Consider the following 23,378-nt stretch of genomic DNA (forward strand, 5'->3'; position numbering starts at 1 on the left):
GCTTATCAGCTTAAGGAGATTTTGGGCTGAGACAGTGGGGTTTTCTAGATATACAATCATGTCATCTGCAAACAGGGACAATTTGACTTCTTCTTTTCCTAACTGAATACCCTTTATTTCCTTCTCCTGCCTGATTGCCCTGGCCAGAACTTCCAACACTATGTTGAATAGGAGTGGTGAGAGAGGGCATCCCTGTCTCGTGCTCTTTTTCAAAAGGAACGCTTCCAGTTTTTGCCCATTCAGTATGATATTGGTTGTGGGTTTGTCGTAGATAGCTCTTATTATTTTGAGATACGTCCCATCAATACCTAATTTATTGAGAGTTTTTAGCATGAAGGGTTGTTGAATTTTGTCAAAGGCCTTTTCTGCATCTATTGAGATAATCGTGGTTTTTGTCTTTGGTTCTGTTTATATGTTGGATTACATTTATTGATTTGCGTATGTTGAACCAGCCTTGCATCCCAGGGATGAAACCCACTTGATCATGGTGGATAAGCTTTTTGATGTGCTGCTGGATTTGGTTTGCCAGTATTTTATTGAGGGTTTTTGCATCAATGTTCATCAAGGATAATTGGTCTAAAACTCTCTTTTTTGGTTGTGTCTCTGACAGGCTTTGGTATCAGGATGATGCTGGCCTCATAAAATGAGTTAGGGAGGATTCCCTCTTTTTCTATTGATTGGAATAGTTTCAGAAGGAATGGTACCAGCTCCTCCTTGTACCTCTGGTAGAACTCGTCTATGAATCCATCTGGTCCTGGACTTTTTTTGCTTGGTAAGCTATTGATTATTGCCACAATTCCAGAGCCTGTTATTGGTCTATTCAGAGATTCAGCTTCTTCTTGGTTTAGTCTTGGGAGGGTGTATGTGTCGAGGAATGTATCCATTTCTTCTAGATTTTCTAGTTTATTTGTGTAGAGCTGTTTGTAGTATTCTCTGATGGTAGTTTGTATTTCTGTGGGATCAGTGGTGATATCCCCTTTATCATTTTTTATTGCATCTATTTGATTCTTCTCTCTTTTCTTATTAGTCTTGCTAACGGTCTATCAATTTTGTTGATCTTTTCAAAAAACCAGCTCCTGGATTCATTAATTAATTTTTTGAAGGGTTTTTTGTGTCTCTATTTCCTTCAGTTCTGCTCTGATTTTAGTTATTTCTTGCCTTCTGCTAGCTTTTCAATGTGTTGATTTAATAGTTTCTCAAATGCATACATTACCTCAAAATTTTTTATTACAAACAAACACCCTCTTCTCCCTATTTAAAATGTGTCTTTGTATCTATTGTGGTACACTGAAATTAAAAACCTGTTATTGTCAAATTGATTAATTTCTAGACTATCCAGATCTAGACTTTTTTCTCTCTTTCTCAGTAGAAGATATGGGTGGTGGTGTCATTTAGCTATATAATATTGAGCAAGTCAATTATCCATGTGGACTCAGATTCTTCACTTGAAAATGATGATCTTAGACTCAAGATGACTTCCAAAAAATATGTTGCTGGTCTAAGGTGCTGCTATATGAGTCGATTATGCATATCTGAAAATAAAGCTATAAAGTGGCAAAGGGAATCTGGGTGGATGTGAGAGGGTGAGTTCTGGTGATGGCAGAATTGCAGACAACTACAATTTTCCTAGTATATTTCATTATTTGACCACTTTATAAATTCCTTTTCATTTCTACTCCATTCATCTTTAAAATACCCAAGAAACAACAAAAGAGGCATATTCAACTGAAGAAATTTATTTACTTTTTTTCTAGGTACATAGATGACATAATTATAGACAAGTTTTGATACATAGGAAAACCCTTCTGTCCACCTCTCTTTATGCTAAATGAATCATCACAATAATTTTTACAATTTTTAAAACAATACACAGCTTTCTTGGGCTGAAGCAATTGCAAGAACATATTGGTACTGGTATATTACAGCTACTTACAATGTTTTTAACAACAGCAATGGAGAAAAATAAGTTATTTAAATATTGATTTCATATACAGAAAGTGCAATGTTGTTAGTTGTTATATAACTTGCTCGACAGTTTCTTTTCTCTATCAATTTTAAATCAAGATAACTTGGACTCAGACTATTATATTTTTTTCTGAAAATAATACAGTACACACATGGCAGCGGTGGCTTGGCAAGTTGACCTTTTTTGCTGCAGTTATGAAAGCAAACTTTACTATGTCAGGAACTGATTTCCAATAGATTAGTAATTTCCAATTTCACCCATACCTGGGGGTTCAGGACAGAGAAAAGGGCCTCTGACTAAGGCAAGGCCATGAAACAATATCTTAGTTATCTGGGTACATAAATAGTACTAGTTGGAGCTGACTGCATTTCCTTCCAGACAGCTTTGAAGTGAAAATCATACACAATGTTATGTGTAGCTACCTGAGCCGAACTGCCTTTCCAGGTTTCTTTTGTGCTTTCCAAAGACAACAATTTTCACCATTACTCAAAATTCTGTACCAAATGCAACTGATTAAAACTGGATATTGCTGAAGCCTACCACCTGTTCACTAATGTCCACAGGCAGCCCCAATCCACCTCAGTCAAACGTCACACCCAAACATTCAGCTTTTCTCAGACCAAATTAAATGTTTAAAGAAAAAAAAAAAGACCAAACAAACACTAAAGATATTTTTAAAATATTTAAACAACACAATAAAGTAAAAACAACCTCAGACCCCTCAGACCAGACATTCCCACTGAAAGTTCTTTGTGATCCCTGAATTTGATTTTCTATGCAAAGGCATTGATTTCCAAAGAAGTGTGATAAAAATATGGTTTGGCATTCTCAAAAACTCCAGAAAGTTCCCTCTTCTGCTGCGACTTTCACTTAAATGAAAATCCTTCATGGAGAACAAATTAAAACAACTTGGAAATTCACATGAGATTTCTCTCTCTCCTTTGTTATCTCTTACACAAATTTTGTGTGGTTTTTTGCTCAGCTTAAACAATGACAGGATCTGTCCGAATGTCAAGCCGAGGTATTTTGAGAGCAGGAAGAGAAGAAGCCTGTCTACAGCACCCACATCCACCACAGCAAGTGAAAAGCATTGAACGCTTTAGCTATACAAGAACCCTGCAGCTTCATTACATTGCAAATAGGCTAGGCCACAACCCCAGAGGACAAACATGAGCTGTTGTTTTTAAGAGTTCAATAGAAATTTGGCAGCTTTAGCTTTTTATTCTACATTTCCACAACTTCTTCACATGGCATCTTATAGAAGATGAAAATTATTAAAGAAACATGCATTATTTTTTAAAAATGCACACTAATGCATGAAAAAAATACATCACCTGAGAATGTCTTTTTCCTCAGAAACATGGATCCAGACATAAGCGATATGCTAAAGATGGCTTTCTAATTTATGAAATCACTTCCCCTCCAACCCAAGGGAAATTACTTGTTTTAATAAGTAGATGAAATATTATAAAACTTTCAATCAAGGGCTTGAGGTCAAGGTGTTTCTATTATAAATGATTGCCCTTTATATTTTAGATGATTGCATTTGATGCTTATAATAGTGTTCATGATAAGAATGTAAAGGAAAATCATTTTGTAAGCAATGGAAACCATAATAGTTTACTTGTTTAAATTTACTGTTTGTTTGCTAGAAAACCAGACACCAGACTAAAAGAGGATAGAGGCCAGGTGCGGTGGCTGACACCTGTAATCCCAGCACTTTGGGAGGATGAGGCGGGTGGACCACCTGAGGTCAGGAGTTTGAGACCAGCCTGGCCAACATGGTGAAACCCCATCTCTACTAATAATACAAAAATTAGCTGGGCGTGGTGGTGGGTGCCTATAATCCCAGCTACTCGGGAGGCTAAGGCAGGAGAATCACTTGAACCTGGGAGACTGAGGTTGCAGTGAGCCAAGATCGTGCCATTGCACTCCAGTCTGGGTGACAAGAGTGAAACTCCATTTCAAAAAAAATAAATAAAGAGGATAGAATGTACTGAAATCAGTTGTAAAACAATTTAAAGTAGCAAATACTTAAAACATGGCTAATGTGGTTTGTCTGGCTCCATACTGAACCTTTGTTTAAATTAAAAGAATTATCTAAATAAAAAAAGAAGGATAATAGTATTAGTTGTAATACTGAGAAGACTTTTAGAAAACATCTTATACATGACTTCCCTTTTTAAGGACATCTTTCTGAAATATGCAACCTCACAGTGACCTTTTGTAAAGACGATCCATTAACTGAGGACTGAATTTTGGGATGGACATGGTCAGGATTCCAAGTCAATACTGCAGTGCGACGACCCACACAGTAACGATCCTAAACTGGTTAAAACCAAAAGCACTTACTATGAATACAGACACACACGCACACGCACGCACGCACACACACACGATATCTTTGTGAATTTCAGATAGCTTTTCACTAGATTTGTAGTTAGCTTAAAAACCGAAAACCAACATGAAGTATGTGGCTGATGAATACCTCTACAAAATAAGCCATGTTACAATGAGACGATTAGAAAAGCCCACTTTTGCTGAAAACCTCCCAGAGAGGTTAGATGTCCGCCTAAGCTGAAGATGTGGAACTATGGTTACAGGGTTGTGGACGCTAGTTAGATAACTGCTTAAAAGCTTATATTAAGGCAAATAAAAGCTGATTGCTAGAAAGCAATTATGAAAATGTCTCTTGTTTATCTAAAGAAGAACGGGACTTTTTTTTTTTCTTTTTCCTGGTGCAGCCAGATGTTCTAATTTTTGAACAAATGAGCGTGGTCAGTAATGTACAATAACTTTTGAGTCTGTTACTTTGGCCTAGCTAAGCCCGTCTGGCCCTTGGGCATCCTGCAAGATGATAGACAGAAGGGCAAGGGCACCATCAGAAATGGAACAGGCTGCCCCCTACTCCTCCCAGCCTCTACCAGTACACAGAGACAGACTGGAGACAGAGCATTCGCAGCCAGTTGGCATCTTGGTTCGTCTTCTGAAAATAAAAATAAGTGCTTGTCTTGTCTTTGGAGGTCAAAGAGAACTGCACTAATTTCCTCGAGGGGGCTTTTCTGGAGGAGAGGATCCTCAGTCCTGTGCCAAGGTTTCACGCTGTTTGGGCACACGCCAGGCCTTTCTTCTGGATCTGGTCTGCACGTCCAGAGATGGAGGAATTGCATCAGCATCATATGCACAGTGAAAGGGTGGCTCTTGTCCAGAGAGGCCCATTCCGGGCCTGGCTACATGGCCTCAGGGCCTGGCGGCAGTTTGAAGAGTCTGGCTGCAGATAGGAGCTTTCTTATGTGTCTCTCCTCTGTGATGCCGGCCTCCTGAAGGCAAGTGTGGGACAGAGAAGGCACTTGGCTCAGTGTGCTGAAGCCCGCGGTGGAGAGGGTGCTGGCATACATGGGCAGACCGATGGAAATGAGCCAATCTGACAGAGACGAAATGCATCCAGGAGAGACGGGCTTTCGGCAGATTTCTGTGAGTCCACCACTTGGAATCTGGATAAATTAAGAAAGCGATATGATGATAGAAACGCTCCCTGTGTCAAAGAGGACTACTTTGCGTATGTCTAAAAGGAACAGCACTGAAATACTGCATTGCTAGACTATTATCAGAAAGTGACAATGCAATGAGTGTCAGAGATCAAGACTAGCAGGAAAAATTCTTCTCTAAGATGAAACAAATCTTTAAGGAAGTGTTCCACAAGGTTCTCGAAGGTGTTTGGAATGAGGTCAAATCCCATTTATGTGTCCAGGTCTCCAAACTATAAGCATTTACATATTCTGCTATTTTGTTTCACTGTGGATATGCTCTTGACAAGAGCCCTAAGGTAGTTTGAAGGGACAAATCTGGGTGATCGTGTGAAAAGTGGCACTCAGTGGGTAGGGTTTTTTATAAAGGAGACTTTCCACTGTATTTTGAATCTATGTTAACAACCAGAAAATTATATATTTAGTCAATACAGTTATGAAGAATTTAAAATACAATAATATCAAGGGTTGGCTGGAACAGGGAAATGGGTGTTTAACCTTGACTACTGGGTATATAAAGGGCCTGCACCTTTCAGAAAGGTGATTTGCTAACGAGTGTGAAAATCTTTGGGATTTTGTACAGTTTTGATGATGGTATATATTTCCTCTTCCAGGAATATATACTCAGAAATCAACCTTTAAAGTCTACAAAGATTTATTAACAAGGATGTTCTTCATTACATTATTTAAAATAAAAGGTTGGAAAAATCTAAATGTTTTAACTATGAGACTCACTACTGGAGTAGATTGACCTACTAGAATACTTTGAAATACAATAGCCACCCCCCCCTTATCCACGGTTTTGCTTTCTACAGCCTGAAAATATTAAATGGGAAATTCCAGAAATAAACAATTCATAAGTCTTGTATTGCATGCCATTCTGAGTAGTCTGAAGAAATCTCACACCACCCAGCTCTGTCCCACCTGACAATCATCCCTTTGCCTAACAAATCCATACTGTCTACACTACCAGTCCCGCAGTCACTTAGTAGCCCGTAGTCATCAGATCAACTGTTGCAGTACTGCAGTACTTGCATTCAAGTCACTCTTATTTGACCTTATAATGGCCCCCAAGTACAAGAGTAATGATGCTGGCCATTTGGACATGGCAAAGAGAAGCCATTAAGTGCTTCCTTTAAGTAAAAAGGTGAGAGTTCTTGACTTAATAAGAAAAGAAAAAAAATTGTATGTTGAGGTTCCTAAGATCTATGGTGAAAACGAATCTTCTATCCATGAAATTGTGAAGGAAAAAGAAATTTGTGTATAATATATACAGGGTTTGGTACTCAGCAAGCTTTCAAGAGATCCACTTGGAGGTCTTGGACCGTATCCCTCATGGATACGGGGAGACTACTGTATTGATAATATCATTTTTTTTTTTTTTTAAAGTAACAGGGAAACAGATTCATGATCTGATAATAGCCAACAATCAGGTTTCGGTACTATACCTTTACTATTATGCATGTGCAGACAAATGATTAGACAGAGTTTTAATGGACAAGTAAAACTTGTGTATATTTATGGTGTAAAATGTGGTGTTTTGATAAATGTACACATTGTGGAATGGCTAAATCAAGCTATTTAACATATGCATTACCTCACATACTATATTTTGTGGTGAGAACACTTAAGATCTGCTGTCCTAGCAATTTTCAAGTATACATTGTTATTAACTGTAGTCACCATGTTGAACAATAGATCTCCTGAAGTTATGCTTGTAACTGAAACTGTGTCATTCAGACGGATTTTATTTTATTTCTTAAGAGATGGGGTCTCACTATGTTGCCCAGGCCAGCATCAAAATTCTGGGCTCAAGCAATCCTCCTGCTTCTGCCTCCCAAGTAACTAGGATTACAGGTGTGCACCATCACACCCAGCACTAGACAGATGTTTAAGAAGTTTTTCACAGTGTTGGGATTATGGATAATTTTCATTTTTTTTTTCTTTCTGAAAGTGTTTTTTTAAACATTTCTAGGCTGACCACGTATTACTTTCTCCCCAGCTGTCTCCTTTCCATAGCTACGGAAGCCCTTGCCTATTTGGCAGTTGTTAGTATGCTCATCACTAAGCGTGATCACTAAATGTGCCTCAGGAAGCTGGAAAACTGTGGGCTGCTCACCGCCATGCGGTGCTGCTTCCGAAGCTGCTTCACCCGGATCTGGTCCATGTTGGTGGCGACGTCCCTCTCGGGCTGATCCAAGTCCTCTGCATATCTCTGCACCAGGGCTTCAGGAATCCCACAGCGGCCATGCTGCCAGGGAGAACAGGAATGTGACATCAAGAGTTGTAAGGATTTTGTTTTTCTTTCCCTAAGATACACCACATATAATGTAGGGTCTCCCTGTCACTTAGACTGGAGTGCAGTGGTGTGACTGATCATGGCTCACTGCAGCCTGAAACTCCTGGGCTCAAGCGATCTTCTTGCCTTGGCCTCCCAAAGCGTTGGGATTCCAGGCATAAGCCACCGCGCCCAACCCAAAAGTTTTAATTTGAAATGAATATATTTTCTTTATTGGTCAGGAATGAATGCTTCAGAGAGAATACTTTTACATCTTTATCTTTAAGTACTGATGAGCTCTAGGAAAATGGTCTGAAGCATAGTTAAGGCAGAACACAATTATGCTACATTTTTCAGGCCAATGCCTTCACCTCAATCGGATCATTTTGCAAAATACAACTCCTCTAATGTTATTGAAGAGAGTCTTCTAAACTGCAGGAGAGAAGGGCTAGCTTCTGCTTTACAGATATTCAACTGTTTGCGCTTCATCTGCTACAAAAGTTATACCACCAGCTCGCTAGGCCAGCATTTACTGTATGGTCATTCTCACTACTTTTTATTTAAAGATATGCACTCAGGAAATATCGAGGAGGGTCAGGGAGGTGGAGGAGGATCTTATTCTAAGGCATTCCTTGTCATGAGAATTTTATAATAAAGGACTCTCAGGAATGCATCCTAATAGGACCTTATTTCCAGGAGTAAAGTACTGCCGTATCTGATAGCGTTGCTTTGTCTTTGGAGTAACTTAGTATTGGTAGATCTCATTTTTTTGAATGAGAAATAATTTTTCATTATAGAGCTAAATGTTTTTGGTACAATGGGGGATTTTATATTATCTTTTTCCCATTACCCTTACAGATAACTGTATAATACAATTATCACATCTGAATAGGGTTCTTTTGTCCACATTTATTTTATTTGCTCCTAGTAAGCCCTCTAAGAGGTCTTCATGCAGGTTATTTTTAACCTCGGTTTACCTACGGAGAGATGAAATGGGGAGGTGTCAATATCTGAACACATGCACGTCAAGTAAGCTGTGGACACGTGGATTCAGGTGTCTTCTGTCCACTGGGCTGGCTACCGGGCTGGCTTCAGATGTGGGTTCATCTCACCTGGCTGCCTGACTTCTACAAACAAAGGCCTGTGAATGCGGTGGGCCCAGGACCTTTGATACCTTATCAGAATAGACCTTTGATACCTTATCAGAATACGGCTCCTCCGTGAGATCGATGCCTTCGGCGTGTAGCTTGTTTTCAGTGAGCGTTTCTAGATCCACTCCCCGGGCACAGGAGACCTTCCTGGTCAAAGCTGGGCCCAGCTTCACACCGTGCTCCTGGAGGCTTGTGTTCTCGGGGAGCTCTGAGAGCCAGGGGGGCGGCCTTGTGCTTGGTGGGCTGCCAGGCACCTGCCCTGAGAGAGGCCTGGGAGCCAGTGCTGGGGGACAGTTGCTAGGGCTGGTGGGGCTGGCAGGGCTGCCCCTTTTCACTGGCAGGCATGGCGCATCGGGGCTGGGGAGGGTCCCACTGGGGCCCATGGGAACAGGGTGGAGTCCGTTAGCAAGGCGTTCTCTGCTCTTTTTGGCAGGAACAGGTGGAGGCTGTGATGGAATTTTGGGCTGCATTCTCTGCTCAGCATCCACCCCTTCTTTCGTGCCCAGGGGATGGTGTGTTCCTTCAAACTCATGTCCTTTTCTGTGGCCCTCCAGAGGTGTCCTTGCTAAACCGTGTTTAGCTCCAGGAGGCTGAGCATCATAGTTTCTGGGCAAACACTGAAGGGGTGACAGGCTGCGACCAGAGGCTGCGATTGAGCCTTCCAGTTTCTTAGTTGTCAATTTCTGAGGTTCAGAAAATCTCTTGCTTTGGGTCAGTAGCAATGCATTGTCGACAGCAGAGTCTCGCTCCAGGGGCTGGGCCTTCGTGGAAGAGGCAGTCGTCTTCTGTGGCACTTCGGGTACAATCTGAGGGGGCGGTTCTGTCACCTCAGGAGGCACGTCTTGCTCAGCACCAGACTCCGCTTGAAGGTCATCCAGGGAATGGGATCGGGGCCAGGTGTCCACAGTCTGGGGGCCCTCCAGGGTCTCACAGCTCCGGCAGATGGAAACTGGGAGGCTTCTTCGGTTTTTATTCAAACCAGTCACACCAGGTGGGTCACAGCTCTTGGACGTGTCTGGGGCGAGGCCACCGCCCAGCCTGCCCTCCTCCTGTCCCTGCTTCAGTGCATCCCCTGATTTCATTAAAGGCAATGTTGGGTAATTGCCCAACTGGTTTCTGCTAAAAGATTTCAAGCTGGGCTCGGTGGATGACTTGGCAGATAGGAGGCTAGCTTTCCGAGTCTTGCCTGTGAGACAAGGGAACACTTTACAATCACATTTTAAAAGCAAGTCAATCAAACGGATGCATAAAGTTGTGCTAACATAATTGAAATCTCCAACTCCCACATCCTATTGTTCAATTACACTAAAAACATAAAATCACCATTTATGACATTGGGTGATAGAGGGTTATTATGGTTCCATTTTTATTTTTAGAAAGAATTCTTAGTCTTATTAAAGGAATCATGAAGACTGAAATTAATTGGGTTACATGGGAAAGAAATATGCTGTGTCAAGCAGTAAAATAAATCTTGGCTTAAGTCTGTGCCCCGCTGCAATCGATGTGGAAAGAGGCTGATCATCATACCGCATATTGATGGGATTTGTTGGGTGAGTACAATTTTTCAAGGTCATGATGGAAAAGGAGAGCTGGACTGAATTTCAGAACAGGTTCTATAAATGGTATCCCCTACAGAGTGATCAGTGAATACTCAAATCGCACCTTCCTTGAAGCCCCTCCTTCCAATAAATTTATCCTAGAAACAGTCAACCGACCTGGACACAGACAGGTAGACTTATGTGAGTACTTTGCCAAAGAAAATCTACAAAATACTGATGAAGTTTTAGGTCCCAGCAAAGCAACAGTCCTAGTTACAACTGTCAGACTGATAACTTGAACTATCAACCAGACAAAATCTACTTATCTGACGACTGATAATTGATACTAAACTGCCGCTGCTGAATAAGCTTTGCCAAGAACTTACAATTCATGGGCCAGGCAATGTGCTGAATGCTTTGTTCTCATCAGTATTTACATACACACACACACACACACACACACACAGATTAACTGTCCCTTGTTACATTTTTGTCCACCTGTATGTTCCACACTGATAAACACCAACATGCTACGCATTTGTAGGATATTATTGTTGTTACATAAAGATCATCAGCCTAGTGCTACTACTGAAGATACTGACCATGGTCCTACTTTTCATTATTAGAAAAATCATCACAACTTTAGGAGGCCAAGGCAGGTGGATCACGAGGTCAGATCGAGACCATCCTGGCTAACATGGTGAAACCCCGTCTCTACTAAAAAATACAAAAAATTAGCCGGGCATGGTGGCAGGTGCCTGTAGTCCCAGCTACTCGGGAGGCTGAGGCAGGAGAATGGCGTGAACCCAGGAGGTGCAGCTTGCAGTGAGCCAAGATCGCGCCACTGCACTCCAGCCTGGGCGACAGAGCGAGACTCTGCCTCAAAAAAAAAAAGAAAAGAAAAATCATCACAGATAAATGAAGAAATACCTCTTCAGAAAAAAAAACGCATCAAATTTTAAAAGTAGATTGAAATAGAAAATTATTAGAACCTCTTTAGCATAAATTTTAGAAATATGACTTTCTTTTCCCTTAACTCCCAATATAAAACTATATATAAAAGTTCCATTTTTGCATTCTGCATTATATTAGAAAGATCCCTGAACTTACTTTGAGTTCAAAGTATGGTTCGCTAGCAATCTAGTTCTTCAGCAGGTACACCTGAATTCGTTTGGGCATGAAAAATTCTGCCAGTGATATCTGTGAGATCCTTACCAATCACCAACAGTTGGGGGAATTAATTTCCTGAAAAGTTTTGGATATGAAAAGGTTATTAAGAGAAAAAAAAAATTCTTCAGAACCTACATGAGCTACATAAGGATTCTGATGTTTACTGAAACTGAGGATGTACTGGGATACTAGGTGGGTTTTGCATCCTGTCTTGACCGAGGCTGTCTGAATATTATATATAGTTTGGGGAGAACGATTATCTTCCCAAGTTGATAGAAAACCTTGAATAGCAGGGCGTCATGGCTCAAATTCTGAGGTCCCCAAGATGCTTCTTAGAATTGGAATTAGAGTGAGGCAAACAAGGTGCCCAGAGGACAAACTCTAAGGAGGTGAATGCCCAGAGTCTGGTACCCGAGAGTGAGCACCTGCTTAGGGTTTGCATCCTGGACACCCACTTTCCTGTCCTTAGCCCTAGTTTTGGTGCCCACAATGGTGCTCAAACTATTTTTTCCCATGACTCCCAGTAAGAAATACATTTTACATTCAACATGTAGTACACAGAGACACACATGCATGTACACAAGCGCAAACACACAGACATAACTGAAACAAGGATTACAAGTGACAGTGCTAACAATGCTAACCTTTATCTTAGGGGATGCTCTCTGATATTTTGTATTCTATTTTGTCTTACAAAACTGCTGTCCATGACCCACTAAACTGCTTTCATGACCCACTAATAAAGTACAACCTGTAGTTTCAAAAAAGTTTGCTTTAGTAGGTGCTCAGTAAATATCTTAACACATGGGCTACTAGATAGTATTCCAATGGCTGCTAAAAACTATCAAACCTGGGCATTTTTTATGACGGCCTTCAAGAGTTTGACAGAGATTTACGTCACTGTGGCAGCATGAGCCTCTTACCACTGTTTCTCATCTCGCTACAAGGGAATTCTGGGGTCACAACAGGAAACCACAAAGCCATCCATGGAACGTTTGGCCCACCTGACCCCATACCACTTAAGACTCCTTTTCTGTTTGAGACAAGCACGTTTTCTGAAATTTCATACGGATTACTTCCTGACTGGCTGTACAGAGAAACCACAAACAAGACATGTGGCCATCCAGTCCTTCTCTCCTGCAGTAACTGCGTCGACACTCAGGCCGTGCAGCCGAGGCATTTAAGACACTGCTGCTGGTGTGACCCTGATGGATGGTCTACCTAGTAAATTGTTTTCCTTATGGACCTAATAGCTCCCAACACTCAAATGTTGGTTTTTATTGCATAAAGAAAAGGGCATAGGAGACACACAATTTAGGTTTTACAGCTGCACGTATTTTACACGGAATTTATTAACCTCACCCAGCAGCTAGGAGAATAGCTAAGGAGGCTAACTTGGACTAGAAGGGTGTAGAGGTCAGAAAGGAAATGATGATTGCTGAGTTCATGATAGGAATAGAATCGTCCTTTTGCAGAAAACTGTGCTTTGAAATCAGTACTTGTCAAAGCAGGTTCCCAGCGACTCATGCTGACATTACCGTTTTCCAGGTTCTCACTGCTTTCGTAGCATCCTGAGTCTCGGGGTGAGCATCCACTCAGGCCCTGGCTGTCAACGAGCAGCTTCTCCTGGGATCCTGACTGGTCACTGTTACCTAGAGGAGAGAACACACCATGAAATCAACAAGGGGAATGAAAAGCACAGGTTTCAGAGTCAACAGATCTCGACTTTATCCTCAGTTACTGCCCTGAGCTTTTGGAAGAGAACAATTTATCTTAAAATAGATGAGATCAAAATGAACTAGTGTGATCACAACTTTTCTTCCAATAAGGTATTCATCGCACAAAGATAAGTATGGAGAGAGCACACAGTTGGAGTATGTTGACACCTTTTAAGTTATGCGAACAGAAGCTGACTCCAGCCTTGGGGCTACGAGGAAAGGAGAAAGGTAGAGTGTTGTTTCGGCAGTGGGGCTCCCAGTCCCTTCTGAGTGATAGCACCATCAAGGAGAAGCAAAGAGAGAATAAATGCCCCATTCACAAGGTGAGATTGGCTCATACGTTTTTCGGAGATCTGTAAGACTTGTGCTTGAAGATAGTTATGTTGCCAACTTTCCAAATTTGGGAGCTAATATTAAAGTGTCAAATGAAATAAATTTTTTTAGCATTTAGGAGCATTCTTAGCCCTCAGGGACACGTGCTGGGGGCTCTTGTATTAGCTCAGCAAGAGTAAGGCTGGCAAGACGAGGTACAAACCCCAAAACTGAGGAGAGGCCAGTGGCAAATCTTTTTCTGTTTTTGTTGTTTGGGATGAGTTAGAGGTTGTTTTTTCTGCTTCTCCCTTTGTCTTGTGCCAGCATATTTTTCCTCCTGCATATAAGTAAAAGCTGGGGAAAGTTTAGGAAACCCTCGAACTTGGAAGCTGAATAACAGATACATGCTTGCTGGTATAGATAAATGGATGACTGAAAGCTGAATGTCCTCATTCTGAGTGGATAAAGAAAATGCAGTACCTATACACCATGGAATACTACTCGGCCATGAAAAGGAATGAAATAATGTCTTTGCAGTAATTTGGATGGACCTGGAGGCCATTATTCTAAGTGAAGTAACACAGGAGTAGAAAACCATAATCCACACGGTCTCACTTGTAAGTAGGAGCTAAGCTAATAAGCATATAAAGGCATACAAAGGATACAGTGGACTTCAGAGAGTCAGAAGGGGGAGGGTGGGAGGAGTCTAGGGATAAAAAAACTACATATTAGGTACAATGTATACTACTCAGGTGATGGGTGCACTAAAATCTCAGAATTCACCAGTATATAATTCATCCATGTAACCTAAAACCACTTATACCCCCAAAGCTATTGAAATAAATAAAAAATAAAGAAAAAAAAGGAAGACCTCATTTTGAGAAAGGCTTTTAAAGAGAAGCATCATTATTTGTCAACTGTACCTCAACAAAGCTGGAGGGGAAAAAAAAAATCAAGAGCAGCATCAGATGCTTCTGTTGAGTGAATCTGCCCCAAGGAAATCACGTGGAAAGCCACGAGGGCCTTCAACACCCCAGCAGCATCACCCGGCATGTTGTAGAAGGGGCACGTGGAGCCTTACATGGGACAATGAGGTTACACGCAGAACATCTTTGCATTATTATGCAGAGTAAGTGCTTGGTCACACAAGACAGAAACCAAGAAAACATTTTCTATACAAAATAGCTAGTTGCAATGATGAATGGCTTTATTTTCATCCCCCACCAACTTCCCCACTCCAACCACATACACAGAAAAAAAGAAATCAATAAGCCAGAAATGTGATGCCTTTTCTCAGGTCATCAAAATAAAAATGCAGGAAGGCGGAAGGCTCTGGCAGCTCTCCGGCTGTCTACCACTTCCTGCTTGCATTTCTCACGGGGAAAGCATTTTACAGCCCCAACTACAGCAGAGATCGTGGCAGCGTAAGTCCCTCAATTAGAATCCCAAATTAAGAGTGCTACTTTTAAAATGACTAATGAAAAATTAACTAATTGGAAGCACAAGAGCAGATACTGTCCCCCTGACCACCTAAAAGTGGAACATTCTAGAGCGGTGTCCTCACTGTGTGGAAGAGCCTGTGGCTTTGCAGTGGCCTTTGTTCTAGCCTAGCATGTTATTTAGAAAAATGATACTTATAAAATGAGGGCTTTGTGCTATCCATTACAACCCAGGGAGAGGAGTCAGAGTACTCTGTCCCTAGTGACATGGTTCAGTGCACCACAGTGGCCAAAACAGACTCCAGAGTGCGGGGTGGGAGTAACACAGAAGACCTTCTCCTGCTGCAGCATGGAAATATGTGCTGTGCCTGCATCTTTGGGGACCCCAGCCTCACCAAATACAGCAGGATACCTGAAATTATTTTGGAGAGGGAGGGGAGCAATTCTGTCACCTGAAAACCACAGTTCTATTTATAGACTCATGAGGCATAAGGAAGGGGGCTAGAATCGCCGTCTTCATTAGGGAGAAGAGAAAAAGAGGTGAGGTGCCTCTCCTCTGTAGTGCAGAATCAAGACCATGACCTTTTCCCACACTTGTCAGCATTGGTGCCAAGGTACAAAAGATAAGAAAGATGAGCTAGAAACCTGAAAATTCTCACAGTCAAATCACAGCAAAGTGCTAGGTTGTAAGGCTGAAACCCCATTTGAGCATGACCTGAACTTTGACCTAAAGGGACTCTGCTTGGGCTAAGCTCTCTCTGCCTCCAGCCTCACCAACCACACACACACACACATACACACACACACACACACAGAATATGCTAAGACACCTATGAATATTCCAACATCAAAAGGTAGTGGTACCCAAGGGCACATACCATTGCCTGGGGAGCAGTTACCTTGGGAAAGAAGAGAAGGGAATGAGATTCTTTGAAAGCAGGACTTTCCATGGGCTTACACCATATTTCTTAAGATGTAAGAAATGAAGAAAATATGGCAAAACATTAACTTAAACATGTGCATGCATATGTTTGTTTTCTTTTCCTCTGTACTTTTCTGCATGTTTGAAATAATTCCTGATTAGAATTCTTATACAAGTTATTGTTTATACTTAGAAATGGCTAAGACAGAAAACTTTAGATTATCTGTATTTTACCACAAGTAAAAATTCTTTTAGCAATTTGTAAGAGGCTTTCATTTGTCAGCCCTAAGATAGTGGGTCTGGGCTTGGTGTAAGGAATAGCCATCTGACAATTAGAGTCTTTTCCCAGTGGAACCCTAAAAGGCTGGCATTTTCCCACGCTTCGAGGGAGGCTGGACGGGTCTGACTTCCAAGTAGTGCTGGAAATGTACTTTTTGCTCTCAGTTATGGCTAAGCTAGAAACCTTTCAAGATCCCTACATATCTTCAAGGATCTCAGTAGACCTCTGTATCTCCCTAGTGTATAGAAATCTGGTTTGACAGAAACCTATCATGATCTAAGTTATCAGTTAGAGAGGCACTACTTCTTAGCCACGATGACTTTAACTGTATTGGATGTAAAATCCTATAATGCTAGGAAAAGTCTGGACCCTGACTCTTGGCACTAATGGGTACCTCTGGGACTTTGAAGCCTTTGTTTTAGAACCAATAAAAGGAAGTACAACTTTATATATCAGGGAGGTTCTAAACACCAGAGCAGAATAGATCCATAATGGAATGTTTGAAGAGGCAAAGAGGTCTTCTTCACCTTCCAGGTTAGCAACCTGATGGATAGCGATACCCTCCTACAAAATGCTCCTTGGTACAAAAATCTCAGGACGTGATCCCAGGAGGAATGATGGGTCTCAGCCAAAGTGGCATGGAACAGTCTAAGCACAGATTGCTGCCTTACACTCAGGAGTTAGCTTTTTTCCTCCAAAGCTGTGGATGATAAAGGAAATGTACTGGAGAGTATATATAAACCATCTGTGGGTTGGATGCGGTGGCTCACACCTGTAATCCCAGCACTTTGGGAGGCCAAGGTGGGCGGATCACCTGAGGTCAGGGGTTTGAGGCCAGCCTGGCCATCATGGTGAAACCCCATCTCCACTAAAAATACACAAATTAGCCATGCGTAGTGGTGCATGCCTGTAATCCCAGCTACTCGGGAGGCTGAGGCAGGAGAATTGCTTGAACCCGGGAGGTGGAGGCTGTGGTGAACCAAGATCGCACCACTGCACTCCAGCTTGGGCAACGAGAGTGAAATTCTGTCTCTAAAACAAAACAAAACAAAACAAAAACCCCAGCTATTCTTGGTGACTGAGGAAGAGCAAGTGAGCTGTTTCTGGGCAGATGTGGTTCGGGACAATAGATGATTTAATACTGATTCATACTAATTGAGCTGGTAGGCTACACCAGTTACTGTGTAGTCTCTTTACACACAACCTGGCCACAGACCCCAACGTGTCTCTTGGGCAATCAAATACTTAAAAGACCTTGTTATAAAGTGATATTAACTATGAGTCACAATTGCCTCCAAATCTATCCCTAAAGGCAGCCTGTTTATCTTAGGCCCAGACATCTATCTGATGGTGTGTGTTTCTCTAGCTTATCAGTTCATTTAGAGGGACTGCCTATTTAGCAGAAGTGAATTTCACCTAATGACGCTTGCTTCCATGTTTCTCAGGCCTGATACATTTCAGTAATGTATAATTCTTTTTTCCACCATTAACCATGGTTTTGGTGTGTCTTTCAGCAACAGAAATGCTATTAGCTACTGATATCCCTGAAGCAGAGTCCTTGAAGGAAAATGCGTTTGAATTCAGTAACTGGAAAGGATACTCCTTTAAGATGAACGATTTCAGGAATATTTCTGATGGCAGATTGAAGAATACAGAGCAAGATAAGACTGAGTTAATGGCGCAAAGGATATGGTGTATTCAAATAGACTTCATAAAAGCTGTGAGCTCACTGATGATTCTGCTCACAGGCTGTAAAAATAAGCTGTCATTTAGGTTGGGAATTTGAAAGCCAATCGATATGGAATTCTCTGCTCTACATATTCACTGCGGAGAGACGTCTCCTCCTTTAACGAAAGCTGATGAATTTCATTTATTCACTAACCAGTCTATTCAATAAGAACACAACTCCTCGTGTGCTCTGAAAAGTAACCAAGCCTTAGCTGAGCAAAAGCCTCCCAGCTGGTCACAGTCACTGTTGTGCTCAGCTGTCACAATGGCCTGCGGGAGGCCGCACATCTCAAAAGTACCGAAAGTGGAGTCTACCCATTTTTTTGGGAAAACTGTAATTCCATTCTTGTAGACACTTAGTGCAGAATCCTCTTCAACTATCACCTAGAAACATGCCCAGAAAGGTGGCGGCGGCACGTGAGGTTTTCTTTTGTTCCCATGTCTGCACTGGGAATTTATGATTTGTGCTGTTTGACCTTGGCTTGGGAAAGAACAGGACAGAATAAGTGACTCCAGGGACCTAAGCACATACCGGCAGTGTACGTGGGGCCTGCTGTGGCGGACCTCACAGGGAACACCTCTGTGTGTACAGGGACTTACTGTCATACTCTTGTAACAGCTCCACTGCTGTCAAGAGAACAGCTCTGTGTTCTGGGTCCCTGATATTTAACTCATCCAAGTCTTCCTCCTCCAGCAGCTTAAAGGTGTCCAAATCTTCATATCCATTAAACAGGAAAGTGGGCATGTGCTCCTGTGAGAGGGAGAAGGAAGACAGAAGGGAGTCAGCCAGCCCAGACACATGATAACACCACCACCAACTAGCCTGCAACCCACACACTGTTCCCATAGTCACCTTCAGGCTAATCAAAAGATTAGTAAGTATCATTTGCAATGGATCCTGTACATCCCAGTCCTCTGGCTTAGTAGGCAAGCAGGGTGTTTTATTAATCATGGGTCAGGAAGATGTACATTGCAGGCTGTGATGGAGTCCGCTGGCTTGCACTATAATTGTACTCTTGATAAGAGCTAATTCCTTTACCTCCACAGAGCCCACAACAGAGGAGACTCCTCCTCCATTTACAGAGCTATTAAAACCCAGCTTTGAATTCCTCAGGATCAAGAGTTTTGCAAAGAGGAAACATAATCTCTCATTGCAGACTCACGGTAGTAGACGCTTGGAGTGATGGTGGGAGAGAGGTGGGCACAGAGTTTCCTCGTGGCCCCTGTGGAGCTAGCTGCAATCAAGGTGCCAGGAGTTTCTGCCTACAGCTTTTCCAGCAGCAAGGTTTGACCCGGGGCTTATGCTATCACCCATAGCTGAGGTCAAAGGCAGTGTTGGAAAACTGGTAACTCTTTCTGTAGAATAATGGATGCTCATCATAGTAACGAGCTGCCCTTATTGGACCACACAGATCAGCCCCAACCCTACCCTAAAAATGCCCTCACTTGCTTAGTGTAGGAGAGAAAAAGGCAGTGAGGGGGTAGTGTGTGACAAGAATCAGAAGCGACTGACTTTTAGGTTAATCCGATCCAGGAGATCCTCCACAGACTTGGGCTGGGGTGGTCGTCCTTTCCGTCGCCTCCTGGTGGGGCGTTTGGGTTTCTCCTCGTCCTCACTGAGCACGTCCACGTAGATGAACTTGAACGTGCCGACTTTGTTGTTCAGCAGGCCCATCCAGGTCCCCATGGGTGGCTTGCTGATTATATCAATGATATCTCCTTTCTGTGGCCCAGGGAGCAAAGATCTTTCCATTAGGTACATTCCATGAACGTACAAATCCTGAATCTGCCAGATACACAGGTCATGCAGAAGTGAAGATGCCACAAAGGCCAGAATCGGGGTCCCACAAGTCACCCCTCTGAGTGACCTGCATAGGATGTGACTGTGAGCTCGGCAGAGGCCAGACAGGTGTCTCTGACTGTACGCAATTCCACGCAGGCCCCCGGTCACAGCTCCTCCACCCTCCTGCCCTGCAGAACCAGGGGTGCCTGGGGTGCCCCTGGTGCTCTCAGTCAGGCTGCCCACCCGGCACTCTGAAAGCCTTCCCTCCTCAGAGGGCTCCCGCTTCTTAGAGAAGGCACTTCCCACCTGTCCTAACCAGTGGCGATCCCGGCCCTGTCATGGCTGCACACACTTTGTGGAACCCCATCTGTCCCATAAAGGTATCTCTGAGCACACAGAAGGCAGAAATCTTTCTTCAGATGGAGGAAACACAGAAGCCAGGTGTGTGGAGCGGGAGCCAGGTGGGGAGAGGGAGGGTGTGCAATAGGAATTCTAGAGGGAAGCTGAGGTCAGAGGGGTGAAGTGATGATAACCCAGGGATCAACACAAGACCCTCCCTCTGCCTCGAGGGCTGGCTGGATCTTGTTCTGCTTTTCACTACAGAGGAGACCAGTGATGGAGGTAGCCAAGATACTGTCCAGTCTGTACCATAGTAGCCCAGCATTCAACAGTAAGGAGGAAAGAAAGCCTCCTAGAGAAATGGAAGAGCCCAGTTAGCTACTCTGAGGCCAGGGAAAGAGATACCTTGAGCTTCAGCGAGTCTGTGTCATAGGGACTGGGGGTGAAGTCGGTGTGCACCCTGGCACGCCCGCAGAACGGGCCTCGGTAAGGCGGCTCTTCGTCATCCCCATCTTCCGACTTGACGCTTTCCCGGTTGCTGGCTGAGGAATCGGTGGTGCTCACTGTTTGACCACCTGTACAGGAAACACAGGAAGAACACGGGTAGATCCAGATTTCCCACCCAGCAAAGCAGAAAGGTATTGAAGGTACGGCAGATTAGGAAACAAAGGCCCACAGAAAGGAAGCCTTGAGCCACAACCCTCTTACAGGACCAGGGCAGGGCCCAGTTATGAATTCTGTGAGTGTTATCCCTCATCTCCTCACTGGACAGGGGACTCACAGCAAGTTACCCTCATGACCTGGGAATCCATCTGGCACGGAGGATCCCGCATGGAGGACACTGCAGGACCAGGCACTAGACTCTGCTCTTAACATTCGTGACCTCTCAGTGGTAATGCATACTCTCTCTAACCATTTTACAGATGAGGAAACAAATTCAGAGCAGTCATGTCATTTGTCCAAAAGGGTAAGAACTTAAAGTGGTAGGTTTAAACCTGATCTTGGGGCACGGTGGCTCATGCCTATAATCCCAGCACTTTAGGAGGCCGGGGTGGGCAGATCGCTTGAGTCCAGGAGTTCCATCCGCCTGGGCTACATGGCAAAACCCTGTCTCTACAACAAAATTAGCCGGGTGTGGTGGCATGCCCCTGTAGTGCAGCTACTCAGGAGGCTGAGGCAGGACGATCCCTTGAGCCAGGGAGGCGAAGGTTGCAGTGAGCTGAGATCACAACACTGCACTCCAGCCTGGGAGACAGGGAGACACCATCTCAAAAATAAAAATTAAAACAAAATAAAAAGTTGATCTCTTCCTTCATACCATTCAGCCAACTCCAACTACCATTGGCCCGAATTTATCAGTCACATATAAAATTCCCCTCCCTTCCCCACTCCCATTATTTTGCTGGTCATCTTCATGTGCTTGTCTCCCTGGCTTATTCCCCCTGCTCTCTAGATCCTTCTTCTGAGATGCTTTCCCTATTGTCTCCAATCAAAATTCATCACCTCCTCTTTTGGGCTGCTGCTGCTGCTGCATGTCTACTAATAAACAAACACGACTCTGAGTCCAGAGAGTTTGCTGGTCTGATTCTCTAATAGCACCTGAAGGGCAGGACTTGGTCTTATTCCCCTTGAAATTGCCTGAACCTAGTGCTCAGTATATGTCAGATATTAACGCCAAAGAAAATAATCACAATGACAAACTAGACTTACTCATGGAGCTCTGCCCACTCAGAGAACTGCGAAGACTTTCTACAGAACCCCCGGCCTTGAGCTTGGGCTTGTCCAAGTGTTCGGGGTCAGGCTGTGAAGGCGGAGGGGAGCCAGGCATTCCATCAAGGCCCGAGTCCTGCCATGGGTTTCAACAAAATGAAGAAGTTCATCAGAGTGGACAGGTGTTGTTTTGTAATTCTCAGCGACTTGGCCTTCAATGAAATCAATCAAATCAATCTATACGCATATTTGATTCCATAACCAATATTCTCCTCCTTTTAAACTGACATCCTTGCTTACTTTTAAAGTCGTGGCCAATGTTACTATTTATTAAGCACTCAAATATTATTTCTCATTCTCGAATAGATATTCTTGGAATCTCCAAGAAAAAAAAATCTGTCTACCACACAGACAAAATACTTAAAGGTTTAGAGACTCAGCATACACAAAAGCCCAGTAGCAAGGCTGGACTTCAAATGTAGATCAAGTACAATCCATGATTAATGGAATACCTGGAAGTGCAGTCAGAGAATATTTAATCTACTTGGATAGGAAACATTTGCACTTTTAAAAAAGTGTATTCCTTGAAAAAAAAATTGGCTAGATTCTTATATTTCTATTTATACAAATTATTGGCATTGGCTAAAGAAACATGAATTTAAAAACCAAATATACAGCAAACATACTATTTTCCAGTCTACAATAAAATTTCCATATGTCACTCTAAAGTTTTAGCTTCTTTCACTTTTCTAAAGTGTTGTCAGTAAAAAGCTGGGAAGTCTCTTTCACACCAGGATCCTGATGGGAGTGACTCAGCAGTACTTTCTGCATTTTGAGTAGCTAAGTATTATCCTCTCAGCAGCTCCTTATTTGCACATTTGAGTATAGCATGCTTATTTGATTCGTGGTGCTATATCAATAGACGATATCGCACTTCAGAAAGTTTGCAGTGAGAATTATTTACTTGCCAAAATAGAAAAGTCTCTGGCATATTACATATGGCCACAGCCACGTGAGCACAAAACCAGCTAAATGAAACCTGCTGTTTGCATGCTGCCGAATCATCAGAAGGGCCTTAACACAGCTCCGCAGGTCCTGCAAACATCTGAGGACATCAGCAACAGCAGCTTCTGATCCAACACACATTAGTGCTTTCAGTGTGAGGAAAGTGAGCAAGCGACCTCAAAAACAACAAAGAAAACTAGAGCTGACATTATTAGGAAGTTACTGAAGCTCCAAAGTATGAATTCCTTTTAAAAAAAAATTCATTCCTCCTTTCTGCGTCATAAAATAAGTGAGTTTTTTCCCATTAAAGTCTTCTGTAATGCTTCTGAAAAAAGCACGCAGTTTGAAAAACAGCAATAGTAAATGTGGGTCTCTGATATATTTTCAAATGCTTTAAAAAGTTATTAATTTATTCATCACATGTTTATTAATTACCTACAATAACAGGCACTAATCCAGGTATTGGGCATATAGCAGTAACAGAGAAAACAAATATCTCTACCATAATGGTT

The 23,378-nt window shown here is 42.7% G+C and overlaps 1 protein-coding gene across 3 annotated transcripts in view; it reads right to left on the reverse strand.

Moving 5' to 3' along the window:
• Positions 1–1,720: 1,720 nt before the first annotated feature.
• The window catches only part of LOC116463086 (SAM and SH3 domain-containing protein 1), a 212,348-nt gene continuing 190,690 nt past the window's right edge, over positions 1,721–23,378 (reverse strand). For 2 of the 3 annotated variants that reach the window (XM_032146047.2, XM_032146045.2), the window contains exons 13-20: positions 21,862–21,997; positions 20,557–20,726; positions 19,543–19,752; positions 18,630–18,780; positions 13,169–13,282; positions 8,970–10,108; positions 7,613–7,744; positions 1,721–5,460 (exon numbers count right to left, since the gene is read on the reverse strand). In XM_032146047.2, coding sequence (XP_032001938.1) covers positions 5,197–5,460; positions 7,613–7,744; positions 8,970–10,108; positions 13,169–13,282; positions 18,630–18,780; positions 19,543–19,752; positions 20,557–20,726; positions 21,862–21,997 — 2,316 coding nt within the window. In that variant the 3' untranslated portion in view covers positions 1,721–5,196. The remainder of the gene's footprint in view (positions 5,461–7,612; positions 7,745–8,969; positions 10,109–13,168; positions 13,283–18,629; positions 18,781–19,542; positions 19,753–20,556; positions 20,727–21,861; positions 21,998–23,378) is intronic. The other variant, XM_032146046.2, reaches the window with a different exon arrangement.

The sequence above is a fragment of the Hylobates moloch genome, unplaced genomic scaffold, assembly GCF_009828535.3.
Source record: "Hylobates moloch isolate HMO894 unplaced genomic scaffold, HMol_V3 SCAFFOLD_27, whole genome shotgun sequence".
NCBI classification, from domain to species: Eukaryota; Metazoa; Chordata; class Mammalia; order Primates; family Hylobatidae; genus Hylobates; species Hylobates moloch.